Below are 18782 nucleotides of genomic sequence, written 5' to 3'. Positions count from 1 at the left end.
ACAGCAGCATTTAACTACAAAAAGGGGGAACTACACTAAAATGACGAGGCTAATTAAATGGACATTAAAAGGAACAGTCACAAGGGTGAAATGCCTGCAAGCTGCATGGAAACTTTTTGAAAACACCAGAATAGAGGCTCAAACTAAATTTATACACACACACACAACAGTAAAAGGACCAAAAAAATGCCATCATGGCTAAACAGCAGAATAAAGTAGGCAGCCCAGAGACAAAAAGACATCTTTTAAAAACTGGAAGTCAAATCCAACTGAGGAAAACAGAAAGGAGCATAAACTCTGGCAAGTCAAGTGTAAAAGTATAATTAGGCCGGCCAAGACAGAATTTGAAGAGCAACTATCAAAAGACACAAAAACTAGCGCAAAACTGTTTATAAGTACATCAGAAGCAGGAAGTGGGACGAACAATCAGTGGGGCCACTGGATAATCGAAGTGCTAAAGGAGCACTCAAGGAAGACAAAGGCATTGCGGAGAAGAAGCTAGGTGAATTCTTTGCATCTGTCTTCACTAAGGAGGATATGAGGGAGATTCCCACATGTGAGCCATTCTTCTTCAGTGACAAATCTGATTAGCGGTCCCAGATGGAGATGTCAGTAGAGGAGGTTTCAGAACAAACTGATAAATTAAACAGTAATAAGTCACCAAGACCAAGAGTTTTGAAGGGACTCAATTATGAAATTGCAGAACTACTAACTATGGTAGGTAACCTACTGCTTAAAGCAGCCTCTGAACCAGATGACTGGCAGAGAGCTCATGTGATATCCAGTTTTTAAGAAGGCTGCAGAGGCAATTACAGGCCGGTTAAGTCTAACTTCAGGACCAGGCAAATTGGTTGACCCTATAGTAAAGAACAGAATTATCAGACACACAGATGAACAGGATATGTTGGGAAGAGTCAACATGGCCTTTGTAACGGGAAATCACGCCTCACCAATCTATTAGAATTTTTTGAGGGTGTCAACAAACATGTGGACAAGAATGATTCACTGGATATAGTCTACTTAGACTTTCACAAAGCCTTTGAGTAGGTCCCCTCACCAAAGGCTCTTAAGCAGTCATGGGATAAGAGGGAAGAGCCACTCATGAATCAGTAACTGGCTAAAAGACAGGAAATAAAGGGTAGGAATAAACAGTCAGTTTTCACAATGGAGAGAGGTAAATAGCAGGGTCCCCCTAGGATCTGTACTGGGCTGTGCTGTTCAACATATTCCTAAATGATCTGGTAAGAGGGCTGATCAGTGAGGTGGCAAAGTTTCCAGACAGTACAAAATTACTCAAGATAGCTAAGTCCATAGCAGACCGCAAAGAGGTACAGAGGGATCTCACCAAACTGGGTGACCAGGCAAGAAAATGGCAGATGAAATTCAATGTTGATAAATGCAAATTAATGCATATAATGCACATAATCCCAACTTTACATACAAAATGAGGGGGTCTAAATCAGCTGTTACCACTCAAGAAAGAGATCTTGGAGTCATCATGGATAGTTCTCTGAAAAGACCAGCTTAGCAAGCAGGACAGTTCAAGAAAGCGAACAGAATGTTAGGAACCATTAGGAAAGGGATAGATAATAAGGCAGAAAACATTATAACGCCCCAATAGAAAGCCACAGTATGCCCACTCCTTGAATACTACATGCAGTTCTGGTCGTCCCATCTCAAAAAAGAGAGATGATTGGAAAAGGTACAGAGATGGGCAACAAAAATGATGAAGTGTATGGAACAGCTTCCACACGAGGAGAGATTAATAAGACTGGGACTGGTCAGCTTGGGAAAGAGACGACTAAGGGGGAATGACCGAGGTCTATAAAATAATGAATGGCGTGAAGAAAATGACTAGGGACGTGTTATTTACCACTTCAGGGAACAAGAGCCAGGGAGGGGTCACCCGATGAAATCAATAGGCATCAGGTTTAAAACAAACAAAAGGAAGTGCTTCATCACACAACGCACCGTCAACCTGTGGAACTTCTTGCCAGGGGATGTTGTGAAGGCCAAAAGTATAACAGCGTTCAAAAAGAATTAGATCAGTTCCTGAAGGACAGGTCCCTCCATGGCTATTGGCCAAGATGGTTAAGGATGCAACTCCATGCTCTGGGTGTCCCTAAATCTAATAGAAGCTGGAACTGGATGACAAGGGATGGATCACTTGATGATGACCTGTTCTGTTCGTTCCCTCTGAGACACCTGGCGTTGGCCACTGTCGGAAGACAGGACACCAGGCTAGATAGAGCTTTGGTCTGACCCAGGATGGCCGTTCTTATGTACTTTTGATCCCCTCCCACAGCTTACCAGACCCAATATCCAGCAGAAGACGGCTCCCTGTTGGCTGGCAGGGAACACCCCGAGCCGGTGCGCCTCTACATGGGGGCATATATAGCCCACCCCATCCCACCCACTACTAAGCCAGAGAGGGGCAGGGCCAGGGAGCAGCCAGGCCTGCATTCAACAGCCAAAGCACAGAGGTGGCAAGTGAGCCACCCAAGATCAAACAGCGAATCAATGACAGAGCTCAGAATAGAACCCAGCCCTGACTCACAGCCCTGCCCCCCATCCAACCATTGGACCCCACTCCCCTCCCAGAGCTGGGACAGAACCCAGGAGTCCTGGTTCCCAGCCCCCTGCTCTAACCACTAGACCCCACTCCCCTCCCAGCGCTGGGGACAGAACCCAGGAGTCCTGGTTCCCAGCGCTGCCCCCCACCCCCTCACTCTAAGCCCAATCTCACAGAAGTTGCGGTGGCTGGTGGGGAGCAGTGGTTGCATTATTGCGAACTTCTAGCTGCCCTCAGTACCTTCCATGGCTGCTGAGCCCAGCCTGGACTCTGGGGGTCCCACCCATGGGGAGGAGCTGGGGAGGAAAGACAGGGCCCGTGACCCATTAGTGCATCCCTTCCTCTGCTTCGAGAGCTCCCCACCCAGATCCATCCCCAAGGCAGTGCTGGTGCCAGGAGACAGGGCTGGCACATGGGGTGTTTAAGGGTCTCTGGCAGCTTGGGCTCCCTGGGGGAGACAGAAAAGATCCCGGGCCAAAGGCCCCACAGCTGCCCCGATGGCTTCCTCCAGCCAGGAGGGGATGAGGGTCTGATGCACGGGTGCCTGGGGCCGCCTGCTAGGTGGGGGCGTGTTATCCCATCAGTGGCCTGAAGGGCCCTGCTCTGCTGCAGACACTCCCTGGGCAATTCTCTTCAGTTCCCCCATGCCTCAGTTTCCCCACCGGTACAGTGGAACTGGGTGCTCTGGCTCCCCCACTGTCAGCTGGAAGGGCGCCCCCCCCGCCCCCCCACATCTGATGGCAGAGCCCACAAAGGGCAGCCTGGACACAGGGGCTGCCGCGCTCTCCCTCCAGCTGCTTATGCAAATCCGTGGGGTTATTTTTGGCTCTGAGCTGGCCCCAGCGAGGAGCGATCTGGTTCCAGTTGATCTCCGGCCTCTTCCTTCCTTCCTCCTGCCCAAGCAGGGCCCAGCCCGTTCCACTCCACCAGCGCCAGGAGGAGGAGTCACCTCACACACCCACAGATGCACCCTGATCAGCCAGCTTGCAAGCTCAGCTCAGGGGAGCCACCTTTTCCCTCTCCAACACTCCCCCACACACAGACACACGGGGCCGGCTCTCTGAACCCAAGTTCCCAGTCCAGGGCGGGCACAGAGAGGCCGGGACCCCGGCTCAAACCACCCCTGCTTCAGCTTTTGCAGAGAACCCAAAACCCCACCATGGCGATTCTGCAGAGACCCCCCGCCGCAACCGCCCATCTTGTTCTCAGGAAGAGCCAAGCGACAATAAAACCCCTCACGCAGGGCCTAGAGAGCGGCTAGCAGGGGAGCTGTCCGGAGAGCTCAGCGCACATCCCCAAGGCTGGCATGGTCAGAACCGGGCCTGCTGCAGCGACAAGCAAGTCAGGAAAGTGGGTTCCTCTCTTTGAGTCCAGGAGGCTGAGAGACAGACCGATCTGGGCTGAGATAGCCAGCCCCAGCGTGGGCGGATGGGCAGAGAGGGAGATTGAAGGGCAGAGAGAAGGATAAAATGGAGAGACAGACAGACAGCGGATGGGTGGAAGGATGGATTGAAGAACAGATGGACAGACAGACACAGTGGATGGAAGGAGGAATAGAAGGACAGCTAGGATATTGCAGGCGGCTGGATGGATGGGCAGACAGTAGCTGGAAGGATAGATAGAACAACAGATGGTTAGATAAGAGAGTGAATGGATCAAAAGACAGATGGACAGACCACGGACTGGAGGCTGGATAGGAGGACAGATGGACAGAGACAGTGGACGGAAGGATGGAGAGGAGGACAAATGGACAGACAAGCAGTGGAGAGAAGGAGGGACAGGAGGACAGATGGACAGAAGGATGGACACGAGGACAGCCACAGTACTGCGGATGGAAGGAGGGAAGGGAGACAGACAACCCTTCCCTCAACAACTTACCCTCCCAGACAACCTCAGGATGAGGCCACGTGCCCAGGTGCGGGCAAGTGGGGGCAGGGTATTGTCAAGCAGGACACGGGGACTCTTGGGACGTGAAGGAGGGGCCACAGGACTGGGATGGGGCGGGGGTAACCGTGATGTGCCCTGGGCTTGGGGGGTGGCATGACTAAAGACACAAAGGGCCACGTGGGGAAGGAGCTGGGCAGCGACTCAAGAGACCAGGGTTCGGTTCCCAGCTCTGCAACAGGCTCCTCTGTGCAACCTTGGACAAGTCACTTAGCTCCTACGTGCCTCAGTTTCCCCATCTATAACAGGGGACTGGGGGGAGAACAGCACCACCCTGCCTTACAGGCAGGGCTTATGAGGATAAATACACCAAAGGGTGTGAAGTGCTCAGATACCACCGGGCTGGGGACCACAAAAGACAGGAAGGGAAGGCTGCCCCACAGAGCTGGAGCCAAGCAGGGGGAGGGGCTGGGGTCAGGGCTGGGGAAGCTGCAGCTCAAGCTGGGTTGAACAGGGCCAAGGCCTGGTCGGTTCTGGGCAGGGGGGAGGCAGCGGGGAGGCAGGGAGCCCACGAGGGACCTCTGGGAAAGGGCTCGTGCCGCAGCTCTGCGGCTGCAGCCGGCTGCCTGTTGTCAGGACGTGGTTAGAAGCAGGGCTCTTGGCCCGGGGCCCAGAGAGTTCAGTGAAGGGCTGGTGCAGGTGCCGACACTGCACTCCCTGCCCCCCCGTTCCCCCTCTGAGGGGCCAGGCTCCTCCAGCAGCCACGGTGCAGCAACAGGCTGTGTGGAGCCGTCACACAGGGGGAAACTGAGGCCCAGTAGAGGCCAAGTCCCTCATCCAAGGATGCTGAGTGAGTCAGAAGCAGAGCAGGGAAAAGAACGCAGGAGTCCCAGCCCCCCCCCTGCTCTAACCCCTGAACCCCGTTCCCCTGCCAGAGCTGGGATAAAACCCAGGAGTCCCAGCCCCCCTGCTCTAACCCCTGAACCCCGCTCCCCTGCCAGAGCTGGGATAAAACCCAGGAGTCCCAGCCACCCTGCTCTAACCCCTGAACCCCGCTCCTCTGCCAGAGCTGGGGATAGAACCCAGGAATCCTGGCTCTCAGAGCCCTTTTGCCGACTCAGGGTAACTCCCACCGACCAGGACGCCAAGTTCAAAGCGTGCCCCCGGGGCCTAGCTTTCCTTCCCAGGCCTGTTGTGCAAGAAGACCCCAGCTCTGGTACCGCCGCGTATCACTGGATCCCAACACCAGGGCTGCCCGTCTCGATTCTCACACAGGACATTAACCCTGTGGATGGGTGTTTCGGAGCACACGGGCCAAGGGGAGCAGCTGCTTCCCTGGTGCAGGGAGAGAGGGAGGCAGCAGCTGCGGGGGGGCTAATTACAGCGCCTCCCCCACCCACTCCACCCAGCTGTGGCTCCAGCCATGGGGTGGGACATGACCCGGCCACAACCACAGGGTCAGTGGTACACACTGCAGTTTTGGTCCGTGCAGCCATGGGCTGCCCAAAGATCCCAGGTTGCAGGAAGCGGCTGGTGGCTCGGTAGGAGGCCTCAGTGAATCAGGGGGAGTTGACCAGCTGAATGCCCCCGTAAACCAATTGTCCCACCCACTTGTGGCTGTCAAAGAGACCGAGAGCTGGACCGGGCTCCAGGACAATTGTCCAGCCTGACTCCTCCCTGTAGCAGTAAGGGAGTTCTTCACTTCCCCACCCCACACGGCTGGGCAGCGTCTCCATGGCACTCAGAGGGCTGCATTCCTTCCACCCCAGAAGCAGAGGTATTTACAGAAATACATGCATTAAATATTTGCGAGGAGTGCAGTACTGTGGTAACGAGGGCCGGATTAGGACAGAGGGATGGATACAAAATAGGGGTGGGGGGGTGTTTGCATGTAGATAGATAGATAAATAGATAGATAGAGCATAGGGATAAAGTGTCCTATATACACACTGTATAAAAGAGAGGCCCCAAGAATCATGAGTTTTTGTTTTAAATAATAGATCTGAGGTTATTTATTTGCCTTCTGGTATCACAGAATCTCAGGGCCCATATTTTCAAGCTTTTGTCCACAACCACAAGAACTTACATTTTAAAAACAAAAAGAAATTTAAGCAGAGATCCGAAGGTCATAACCTGACTCCTGCAGCTGGGGACTTGTAGGGGGAGGGAAACAAACTCAAAGTCTCACAAGGTTTGCAATACAATGGCGAGAATCGTAAATTTATTTGGAATCGTTTCTGGGTGAAGTGTGGGCAAAAGAGAAGATAATGAGCAGCTCTACTAATTATTTAGCTACATTAATACTATAGTAACCACTTAGAAGCTATATTAATTAGGTCTCACCCTGCTAGTCGGTAGAGTCTTTTACACTGCAAGCTCTCCAGGGCAGAGACTTGCTGGTTTTGCCATGTTTGTACAGCACCTGCCACAATGGAGAGAAACTAGACATCTCTGCGGACTACCACATTCTCTTCAATAATAATAATTTACTATTCCTGGGGACAGTTGGCTTCTTTTGAGACCTAAAATCTAAGGTTTGATATTTGTCCAAACAGGATTTAAAAAAAAAAAAAGGGGGGGGGGGGAGAGAAATGGTTTTGAGTGTTACTGTTTTAAAAAGACACTTCACCTGGATCTGGATCTGGATTTTTAGATCATATTTTCCAGCACAAAAGGGTTAAAATCTAGCAGCCTGAAAGACCCTCCGGCCCTCACCTGTGATGACACTTCACTCCCATTCCTGCTGTCTCATGTAACGTACAAAACCCGTAGCCTCCCAAGACTTTGGCCGCCGAACCTCACGACAGCGGCAAGGACAGAACCCAGGCCTCTTTCCCAGAAAGCCCAGCACCACCGGAGAATCTCCATGAGCAGCGAGGCTATGACACACGACTGAGCGGTTCTGACACCACCCAGCGGAGGGCAGCCATGCACAGGCACGCTGGGCCACAGCATTTTCCATGGGCAGGGCCCGGTCCCTGATAACATCCCAGGAATTCAAAGTCCACCGCAGTTAGCAACAGATTCAAAGCTGGAGATGAGGCCAGTGGGGCCTTACTCCCCACAAGGTGTCTGGTCCCTTGGAGGCCCACAGGAGCTCTTCTTTCTACCCTGGTTCAGTACCCCCCGCCTCCATGGGACGCAGCCTGTGGTAGATCAGCCAATGCCAAGGTGATCCTAATTATTAGGTGTGTTATGGCAGCACCCAGTCACACACTAGGACCCAATTGTGAGAGTGGCTGTATTACTCTGTATTGTATAACTATTAGTTGTATTACGGTAGTACCTAGGCACCCCACTCCTGGACCAGGACCTCATTGCGCCAGGCGCTGTATGTTTTTATTGCTATTAGTGTTTATTGAGGTCGTGCCTAGGAGCCCAGCCACAGCCCCCGCCCTCACTGTCTCTGTGCAGCGCTTGGCACAGAACAGAAAAACAGTCCCTGCTCCAAAATGCGGACAACTGATCGGGGAGGGGGGATGACACGGTATGTGTGCACAGTTCGTGCCTTGTCCCTACCAAGCTACGGGGGCTGCTCCTCCAAGCCCCGAAATGCAGCCCCCTCTGGGGTGGAGCATGGCAGCGCCATAAGAGACAAAAGCAGCTGCAGCCCGGTGAATCCGCTCTCCACCTCCCCTCAGGGCCTTCCACGGGTTGCAGGGGGTGGATCCCAGCCCCGCTACAATACCACATCCCAGTGCAGGCCTGGGGGAGCAGCCTGTCTCCCTCCCTCGCTCCTCTGTCTCTGGAGGCAGGGAACGGATTTCCAGCTAGGGAGGCAGGTCTTTGGGGTAAGAGGTGTCTCCTGGGAGGGGGAGTGACTCTGATGCCCCATTCTGCTCCCCTTGTAGACCCACCAGAAGAGAAGACTTGGGGGGGGGGGAGCATTGAGGCAGCGTGAGCCCACAACAGGGGAAGTGGGAATAATCACACACACCCCAGTTACGAGGCCAGCTGGCTCGTTCTAGGGCATCCCCAAAGAGCCGGGATGGTCAAACCCGGCCTTTTTCTCCTCCTCCTGGACTGGCCAGCTAAGGGTTAATCCCGGAGTCACGCTTTCCCTTCTCCCAGCTGCTGCCAAAACTGTTACTGATCTGCAGGAAGCAGGAACATAACAGCAGGCAATAAACCCGAAGGGAGGGAGCTCTTCTCCCGGCCAGCACAGGCATCAGGGACTGGCCCCTCTATTCAAGGCTAGATCAAGATCAGGGCAAGGCCTGCTAATCAGCAGGCTCATATTTCTACGGGGCCCTGGAGGATCCACAAAGCACCGAGCAAAATCTAAACACTGGGCTCTGAAATGCAGCCACCTCTGGGGTGAGGCGCAGCAGCTCTTTCACAGCCAGACAAACTTTCTACGGTTCAGAACGGAGGAAGTGAAGCATGAGCCAACCTGAAACTACAGACAGGAATTTAAGGAAGTGGAAGACAATTACCAACTACCCAGACTGGAATTTAGCCAGGAGACCTGAGCTAAGAGGCCTTCCCTTGTGAAAAGCAGCTGTGGGAGCTTTAGTAACCACAAGTAATCATGGCCTTTTGCATTTCCTATAGCGGCCAGCACCTCCAGCAGCACCCTACCCCTAGCACCAGGCTGGGGCTCATCCCTGCCTGGGGCCCCCAGGCAATGCCCCAATACTGCATCCGAGGGGAAGAGTACCCCCTACAGGTAGTAACACAACTCTTCAATGGCACTGCACACCCACGGATCTCAATGCCCAGTAGAGTACAAGGAGAGCAGAGAGAGAGGACATGACTTGCCCAAGGCCTTACAGTCTCCTGTGCTGAATGCAAGGCCACATTAAACCTCAGAGCTGGGGGGCAGAACCCAGGAGTCCTGACATCCAGGCCCCGCCCAACCACTAGCCTCCACTCCCCTCCCACAGCTGGGGCTAGAATGCAGGAGTCCTGGCTCCCAATCCTGTGCCCTTTCCACTTGACCACAACGTCTCTGCCTGCAGCATCTCTGAGGTCTCTCATCCAAGAGCGGCCCCTGTTTACCCTTTGGCCGGCTCCCCCATGTGGCCCCTACAGTTAGCGCCTTCCCCCCCTTGCATGCCTCACATCCACAACGCCCTTCCTGTCCACCCCGCCACAATGAATGCACTACACCCCCAGAGGGATACCTCCCTAAGCCCCACAAAAGGGCTCTCTGATGCTATGGCATCATCTGTTCCCACCCCCCCGCCAGAAGCTACTGTGTCCAAGGCCTCGGGGATTAACCAATCTGGGCCAAGCTCGAGGGCTAGTGATCTGGATCGGTTCTGACTCATGGCGTCCGAGCCAGCTGCAAAGTTGCTCCTTGCCCAGGCTCTGGAGATCAGGCTCTCCTTGCTCAGGCTCTCCAGCTAGGAGATCCAGCAGAGGGAGAAGGGGCCCTTTCCCCAGCCAGCGGGGGGGGGGGGGGGGGGTCACAACCCCAGCCGTTGGGGTCACCCCTGCTTCCCAGCCCTGGCGGCTCCTGTGCAGGGACGGCAGATCCAGCTGGAAAGGTAGCCCCAACAGCACGGAGTTTGGACTGGGGCAGGGGGGCATGAAACAGGTTTGTGATGCATCCCTCTGCTCCCCTTCCCTTTAGGTCTCCATAGCCTGTGCCCCAAGACCCCAGGAGAAGGACACCAGCGTGGGGGAGGGGGGGGATATATGGGGGGAGGTCAGTCCTGGAGCTCCTTACTGGGAATCAAGTGATCAAGGGAGTCCCTGAAACACACACTGCAGAATCTTCATCACCCAGACCCAAACTCCCAGCACAGATACCCAGCCCTGAACTCCCAGACCTCCCAGCACCCAGACCAGACCCTGGCCCCACAGCTCCTTCCCTGTCATGCCCCACAACAAGGATGGAGGGGTCCCCTCTGATCTGCCCCATCCCATGGGCCTCCGTGAACCCAGCTGGGCCTCTGGGAGCTGGAAAACCTCATCCCTTTCCTGTCAGGCAAAGAGTCACGGGTAGAGTTTCCACTCGTTGGTGGAAGTCCTGCTGTTTCGGGGAGTGGGGGCAGAAGAACCCCTTTACCTGGGGGAGGATGAGGAGCACCAGACTCGGAGCTTAAACCGCAAAAGTTGCAGTTTCCAACCAAATGAAATCCCCGCCCCCATGGGGGGAGTCGGGCGGAGATGGGACCCAGCCCCCAACCCCAACCCAGAGTCTGGCCCCAGCTGGCTGCCTCCCAGACCCTCCGCCTGGCTTCATTACCCTATCTACCCCCACACAGCTTCCCACATCCCCTCTGCACCCCACTTCCTTCCCCATCGACCCCTATCCCAGGCCCGCCTGTCCCTCCACCATGCACAGTATAGCATCAAAACACCACAACTGCAGTTAAACCTTCCCACCCCACGCAGCTGATACAGGCAGCCCAGCTCACAGGCTCCCAGACACACACCCATGTGGACACACGCAATTCCAGGCACACACATTAAGTCTTGATGCACAGACACAGTCATGCAAACACTCTTGCCACATGCACCACAATCATACACACAACACAGAATCGCACAGTCACACACACACACACACACACCACAATCATACACACAATGTGCAATTGCAGTCACACACTCATAACAGTACAGATACACAATCACAATCACACAGTCACACACCACAGTCATACACACAACACACAGTCACACACTCACAATACAGATACACAATCATACAACACACAATCGCACAACATGCAATCACAGTCACACACCACAATCACACACAATACGCAATCGCAGTCACACACTCACAACAGTAAAGATACACAATCATACAACACACAATCAGTCACACACCACAATCATACACACACCACGCAATCGCAGTCACAAACCACAATCATACACACAACATACAATCGCACATGGTCTCTCACACACGCCAATTTAGATACACAAACACACACACAGGACGATCTAGACACAATTACACACAGACAGAGACAGAGCCTCTCTCGCTTCTTGGGCCCGGAGTTATCTGGTCCCTCCGGGCAGCGCCTGACCCCCAGACCGCCCCACACCCGCCCCATCCCCCCTTTACCTTCTGGTCCACGATGGAGCAGGCCAGCTGCTTGACATGAGCCAGGTCCGAGGCCGCGGGGAGCAGGACGAACTCCCGGGTCAGCCCGATCTGGAGGTGGAAAGAGACCCCCTGGCAAGCAGCGCAGGACCCAGGCGCCACCGGCGCGGGCTCCGGGGCTGCCAGGCAGCCTCCCGGGGTCCCGGGGGAAGAGGGGAGGGCCGGGGGACCGGCGCAGGCCGGTGGGGAGGCCATGGAGGCCCCCGGAGAGACGCACAGACTCCCCCGCCCCTGCACCCCGAACCCAGGCGTCCGGGTCTGGCTGTCACATCCGAAGCGGGCAGCGCATCCCGGAGGGGCGCGGCGCACGAGAGCTGGCCAGGGGGGGCGCACGGCCGGGGCGCACGGGTCCTGGCACGGCCGGGGGCGCACGGCCGGGGCGCACGGGTCCTGGCACGGCCGGGGGCGCACGGGGACCCGGCCGGCGCCTCTCGTTCTCCTCCGCCGCCGCTTTCTTTTTCTTCCCCCCAAACTTTACGGACGGCCGGGACTGAGGAGGAAGTGCTGTGAGTGACGGGCCGCGGGGCCAATGGCGAGCTCCGGGGATGAAGTCAGACGACTCTTCCCCCCCCCCCCCTCCAACCCCCCCCGCCAGCTCTCTCCACACCCCGCCCGGGGAGAGCGCGGCAGGGCGCCCCAGCCCCCCGCCCCCCCCCACTTCTCTTGCTGTCCCGCACTGGAAGCAGATGGGGGGCAGCCCGCCCCCCGCCCCGTCTGTCTACATGGGTGGCTGGAGTCCCCCCCCACTAAACAAGGCGCTGGGGGGGCAGCGGACCATTCCTTCTCCTGTGTTCCCCCTTCTGCTGGGATTCCCCCCCACATCCCACCCCGTTGGTGCCCCAGAGAGAGCAGGCACCACTCTCCACTCAGCCTTGGGACCCCTCTCTCCCCTCTGCGGTCATTCCCCCCCCCCCCCACGCTGGGGAGAGCGCCCCCTGCTGGCACCAGGGAGCCTGATCCCTCTGCCCGTGGTTTGGGGTCCTGCCGGCACCCTTCTGCCACTCCCGGGCATCCCTGGAAGGGGGGGAAGGCTGCAGCCAAGCGAGTCCAGGGAGGCTCTTGCAGGGGGTAGGGGCTGCAGAGGAGAAGGCTCCCAGGCCGTCACGTCAGTGGGGGGACAAGGCAGCGGCCAGTGCTAGGTGTGAGAATGAGAGAGACAAGAGGCCAGATTCTCTGATCTGCTCCTGTCCACGTGTGATATCTCAGCTTGCTTGCAAGTGTGTGTTGGCCCATGCAGGCCTGCGGAACGGCAAGTCTGCATGGGAGATGCCGGCAGAGTTGCCCATTGGCAACTGCATGGGTGCCCCTGCGTGTTTGTTTGTGCATGCGTGCAGTGACGTTTGCACGTGTGCATTTGCTCGTGCGCATTTGCTCGTGCATGCATGCAGAGTGGCAAGTTTGCCCAGGTGTGTTTGCATATGGAGGGGTGCCGGGCATGTTTGCAGATGTGTTTGCTCCTGTCTGTGTGCTATGTGTGTTTGTACACATGTTGGCACACGCATGCGCAGGGGCACGTTTGCACAAACATGTATAGTCTTGGGGTTGCACATTGTACATGGCACTTGTCAACACATCCAGGACCCTGGAAGAAGTTCTAACGTGACCACTTTGGGAGCAAGCTTCCCCATCGGGGACCTTTGTCTGTGGGTCCCCATGCCCCCTCCCCCTTTCCCCAGGAAGGTGGCAGGGAGACAAAGGGAGGTGGACACAGAATCTCTACTCCCCCCTCCAGGGCTCAGAAGAGCCACTCACTGCTGCTGTCATCTCCGCATGGCCTGCCTTAGACAAACATCCTGCCACCCGTGCCGGAGGGGCTGGGAGCTCCCCCACCCACAGAGACCTGGGGGCAGGAGCCGTGACTGCCTAGGCCTGGGAGGGGACAGAGCAGAGAAGCCTGGGAGATGTTCCCAGCCTGAGCCCTGCTGAGCTAGAAGTCTAAGGGGAAGGAAGTGGAGATTAGCCCAAAGGCCCATCTACCCGGGTATCCTGTCTCCTTCAGTGCCCTGGCACCAGCTGTTGCAGAGGAAGGTGCCCCCTGGTGGGCAATGAATGAATAACCTGCCTAGCAGGGAAGTTACCTCTTCACCCCATCCCAGAGACTTTGGCTCAGGCTCCGCATCAGGAGGATTTTCATAGATCCCAAGGCCAGAGAACATCCCCACAGTAATTCCTAGAGCAGATGTGTCTGAAAACCACCAGATTCAAACATTGCCAGAGGTGGAGCAGGCCGGCCGCTGGACACGAGCTGGGTCTGAGGCCACGGGGAGGAGGACGAACTCCCGGGTCAGCCCAATCCGGATGTGGATCGACACCTCTTTCAGTCTTCCTGGTCTTTACGCAGCTCTGGCCGCTGCTGTGTGTCAGCTCCCCTTTGGGGCGAACAGAAGCAAATCTGCTATTCCAGTCTAGGGCAGCCAAATATTAGCAGGGAGGGATAGCTCAGTGGCCTGCTAAACCCAGGGTTGTGAGTTCAATCCTAGAGGGGGCCAATTAGGGATCTGGGCCAAAAATTGGGGCTTGGTCCTCCTTTGAGCAGGGGGTTGGACTAGATGACCTCCTGAGGTCCCTTCTAACCCTGATATTCTATTCTATGATTTGCAGAATGAATGGCATTGGCACAAAGCTGCCCACAACCTGTCACTCCCTGGCTCTTCTGTAGCACTTGCCAGCCAGCCATCTCAAAGCCAGGTGTCAGCATCATTATCCCTATTTTACAGATGGAGAAACTGAGGCACAGAGCAGGGAAGTGACTCACCCAGCAGGGCAGGAGCAGAGCTGGGGACAGAACCCAGGTTGCCTGAGTCCCAGCTCACTAGACCATGCCCCAGGAACCCGTCATGCTGGGGCTGTCCATTCTTACTGCTTTTAGCTTTATTCAAGTATCCGTAGGAGCGCCAGCAAAGCCGGTTCCTGCCCCGAAGAGCTGCCCATCTAAGTACAGAAGAGTCAGACCAGAAAGGGCTGATTTGTCCCTATCCGCTCCTGAGTATGGCACTGGGAAGGCGGGGGAGGAGTAGAACTCACTCCTTAATTGTGCCCTGGGGATTATTAGCTAATGTCACTGGCAGCAGGAAGGAGGGGAGGGGTACGGGAAGGAGAGGGCTCCCAGCCAGTGCTAAGAGGAGTAATGGAGACTTGGCCATGCAGAGCCAGAGCACCAGCTGCCCCTGGGCAAGGGGAAGCTGAGCACAGAGTCATCTTCCTGCCCTGGCCCTGCACCACCCTCCCTGCCCTGGGGAGAAGGAGCCCAACAGGTTGGGCAGCATTCTGACCCAGCCATCCCGGCACCCTGCTGCAGGCCCCAGCGGGCGGGGGCGCTGCCCCAGCTCATGTCCCTGCGTGCGGGCACGCATGTGCGGGCACCCTATCCTGCTGGCGTACATGGCGGGGGCGTGCATGCGGTCAAGCATGTACAGATGTGCACAGGCTGCCCTGCATTGGCGGACACGACGGCTTGTGGGGTGCACACAAGTGCCTGGGTGTGCGGAGATGTGTGTGTGTTCTCAGACGTGCACGGTTCTGCACAATGGTATGCATAGTTCACGTGCCTCTGTGTACGGGGCGTGTGGGTGCAATGCATGTTTGTGCGTGTGCAAGGTGTGGAAAGCATGTTCATGTGGGTGCCAGGTGTGTCCATGCGCATGCAATGCATGTACAAAGCATGTTCATGCGTGTGCAATGTGTGGTTCTTGAGCAGATGGCTTGCAGAGTGGCTGGGAGTTCTGGCAGGGGCTCTCGGAGCCTTACAGCCCCAGCCCCGCCCTGTTTACATCGCGAAGAGCAGACCCGGCCGCACCCTCTTGGGAGCCTAAAGTGGATTGAGGACAGGCTGGGCTTTCCTGCCCTGTATGCAGCCAGGCTTAGGCCGGTTTGAGTGCGGGATGAGAGGGGCTTTGTTCTGGGCAGGTTCTGCAGGTGCTTCCCCCGGCAGCCCCACCCCCAGCCACCGCCAACGCAAACAGCAGCGGGAAGAGGCCCCAGGCTGCAGTCACAAAGCAGCTGGCCGCCAAGAGCCCATGCCTGCCACAGGGCGGCTCTTCCAGTGCCCCTCAATCCCAACCCGCAGCCCCCTGGCCTCCTCCTGCCCAGCTCTATTGCTGCTCCTCTGTCCCCCTGCCAGTCCAGCCCTGATCTCTCCCCACACAGTTCTGCTGATGCCTCTCAAGTCTTGCCCCACAGGCCCCCCAGTTGTTCCCTGATCCTTACCCGACTTGGGGAGCCTCCCATATTTAGAAAAAGGAGCATCCCAATTAAATAAACATTAGGAGGAACATAACAGGAATCGGGGCATCTTTGCTGGAGACTTAGGGGGCGGAAGCGTTTCCGTTAGTCCCAGCCTCTGCCCCCAGGTTGGCTGGTTCAAAATCAGTTCCTCCTCTTTTCCGAGGAAGTTTTGCTTCTTGGAAATAAATACGAGACATGGGTGGGTGTACTTGTGTACCGTCCGGGAAGTTTCCTGGCAGCCGCTGCTGAAAGCAACATTCAACCTACTTAAAAACAATCAAACAATCCAGCCATATAAATAAACCTTACAGAGCTCCTCAGCCCAGCATGGGGGGAGGGAAACCTTTGGCCCAGTGAGCCTGCAGCTCCTATTAGCTTTGGGGGGCTCGGCCCCTCTGGAAATCAGGGCCTTAAGAGACACCTGCCCCTGAGCTCTAGGCACAGCCAAGCCTTTAGGAAGTTCACATCTTCCCCACCCTCCCAGCCAATCCCAGGGGAAACAGTCTTGTGCATGGCGTGAAGGCACAAGCACCAAGTCAGCTCCCCATTATTATTAGGTGTATTACGGTAGCACCTCATGGACCAGGACCCCATTGTGCTAAGAAAGGGGTGGGCAAACTTTTTGGCCTGAGGGCCACATCTGGGAATAGAAATTGTATGGAGGGCCATGAATGCTCACAGAATTGGGGTTGAGGTGTGGGAGAGGGTGAGGGCTCTGGTTGGGGGTGCAGGCTCTGGAATGGGACCAAGAGATTCGGAGGGCAGGAGCGGGATCAGGGCTGAGGCAGGGGGTTGGGGAGAGGCTCAGGGGTGCAGGGTCTAAGCAGCGCCTATCTCAAGCATCTCCCGGAAGCAGTGGCATGTCCCTTCTCCGGTTCCTACGTGGAGGCACAGCCAAGCGGCTCTGCATGCTGCCCCATCTGCAGGCACTGCCCCTGCAGCTCCCATTGGAGTGCCGAAGGGGGCCATTGGAGTGCATAGGAGCTGGAGGGGGGCTATGATGCAGCTTCTGGGAGCCACATGGTGCAACTCCAAACCCAACACCCCAGCTGGAACACCGGAGCAGGGCCGAGCCGTGTGGTGCGCTCCCCCCCCCCCCCGCCCCAGCTGGAGTGCTGAAGCAGGGCCGAGACGCATGGTGTGGCCCCCCCCTCCCCCTGACCCAGTGCCCTAGCTGGAGTGGGGCTAAGTAGTGCATGCCCCCCCAAGACCCAGTGCCCCAGCTGGAGCACTGGAGTGGGGCCAAGCCGTGTGGTGCGGGCCCCCCCCGAACCCAGCACCCTTGGTGGAGTGCCGGAGTGAGGCAAGCTTAAAGCAGCTCACAGGCCAGATCCGGCCCATGGGCCATAGATTGCCCACCCCTGTGCTAAGGGCTAGAGATTTTTTCACTGCTATTTGGTGTATTACAGTAATGGCTAAGCACTCCAGACGTACATCAGGACCCTTTTGTGCTAGGGAGCTGTACATTTTTATTGCTATTAGGTGTATTATGGTAGTGCCTAGGAGCCCCAGTCCTGGATTGTGCCCCATTGTGCTAGGGGCTGTACAAACACAGAACAGAGACTGCCCCTGCCGCAAACAGCCGAGAACCTCCCTCCCAGACACACACATCTAGGGGCCATCGCCTCAAGGGGCCCAGCAGATCTCAGCCCCTATGTGACAACATGAGAGTCCATGTCCGAGACACCCAAGGCCAAATTAAGGCAGTTGAGGGCCCTCGGGACACTGCCACCAGAGCCCTCCACCACCCCTGACCCCGGGCCCACACCCACCTCCACAAGAGCTGTCTGCTGGAGATCCATTCCCACTCTTCTTTGGGAAGGCTGGGCCCCCCACTGCTCCCTACTTTGTGGTGGGGTGGGAGGCAGGGGTCTCAGCACCTACCTGCTCCTCCTGGTGTGTGAGAGCACCATGCTAGCACCAGCTGAGTAGAGTCACAATAGGGCAAAGAGATTCCCCCCCACGCACACATCCCCTTCTCCTTTCGAGAGACTGTGCCCATGCCAATGTCTCTCCCAACAGCTGCCCCTGCAACCCCTTTCACCCCACCCCCTCCCCCTTCCACAATGGAGCTCTGCTCAGGGCCACAGAAGGGGTCAATCAGGCTCATCCTCCCTCTCCACTGCAACGCTGGAAGCCCTGGCAGGGGCTAACATCAGCCACTTGCGGGCTATCCGGATCCAGAGGCAGGTGAAAGCCCATTCATTACCGTCCAGCCCCACACCCCCAGGTCAGGATTGGGTCCTGTTATACAGCTCCCACCCATCAGCCCACGCTGGTTTCAAACAAGCCCAGCCCGTCTGCCTGGGCTCCCCTTCGCCCTGCTGCACATCACCACAAAGGGCTCATCTAGTCCAGGCCCTTCCCATCCTCTCTGCAGCTCTGGATCAGGCTCCTCTAGGCCAGTTTCCTGGCTCCACGCAAACCAAATCCCCGCTGTTAGCAAATGACCCTTCCAGAGCTTGACCCCTTTGGAAGCAGGCACAGAATGCTTTCCCTGGGAAAGGCTCGCATGTGTGAAATGTCCACATGAGCAGAGCCACACACAGGAGACAAACCACACGCTATGCAGGTGGCCTGCAGCAGCTGCCCTGCACCAGGGCCTGAGCAGGGTCTGGGCTTGGTTGGGAGGAGGCCAGGAAACCTCAGGAAGTGGTGCCTTGGGCACTAGGGGGTGCTGCACGGCTGGAGGCGCAGGCAGGCAGACAGACCTAAACCCAAGACCTTGCGCTCGCTGAAGTTCCCAGGGCACGTCCCGTTCCCTACCCCCACCCACCCAAGAGTCAGTATCAAATCTGAGATGTGGGGCAGAGTCCAGCTTGGATAATTCCAACTGCAGTTTCAATAAGAGAACAGATTCTCCTTCACTTCCTATCCTAAACTGATCCTGCCCTGCTCTGTGCGACGTCACTACACGCTGCGCCCCAGAGGGAGCTGCATTTCAGCAGGGGAGTGAGAGTGCACCCCAATCTGTACAAACAATTGCTGCATAGACCTGGTTCAATGCAGTGACAAGGAGGGGGAAGAACCTGC

The 18782-nt window shown here is 56.5% G+C and overlaps 1 protein-coding gene across 1 annotated transcript in view; it reads right to left on the bottom strand.

The window, feature by feature from the left end:
* PRKD2 (protein kinase D2) overlaps positions 1 to 12021 on the bottom strand; it is a 29592-nt gene extending 17571 nt beyond the window's left edge. The window contains exon 1 of the mRNA XM_048833224.2: positions 11487 to 12021. Within this exon, the coding sequence (XP_048689181.1) occupies positions 11487 to 11720 (234 nt within the window). The 5' untranslated portion in view covers positions 11721 to 12021. The remainder of the gene's footprint in view (positions 1 to 11486) is intronic.
* Between the last annotated feature and the right edge of the window lie 6761 nt (positions 12022 to 18782).

The sequence above is a fragment of the Caretta caretta genome, chromosome 23 (genome assembly GCF_965140235.1).
Source record: "Caretta caretta isolate rCarCar2 chromosome 23, rCarCar1.hap1, whole genome shotgun sequence".
Lineage (NCBI taxonomy): Eukaryota > Metazoa > Chordata > Testudines > Cheloniidae > Caretta > Caretta caretta.
The sequence above is the reverse complement of the archived record's forward strand: the minus strand, read 5'-3'. Positions and strand labels throughout refer to the sequence as shown.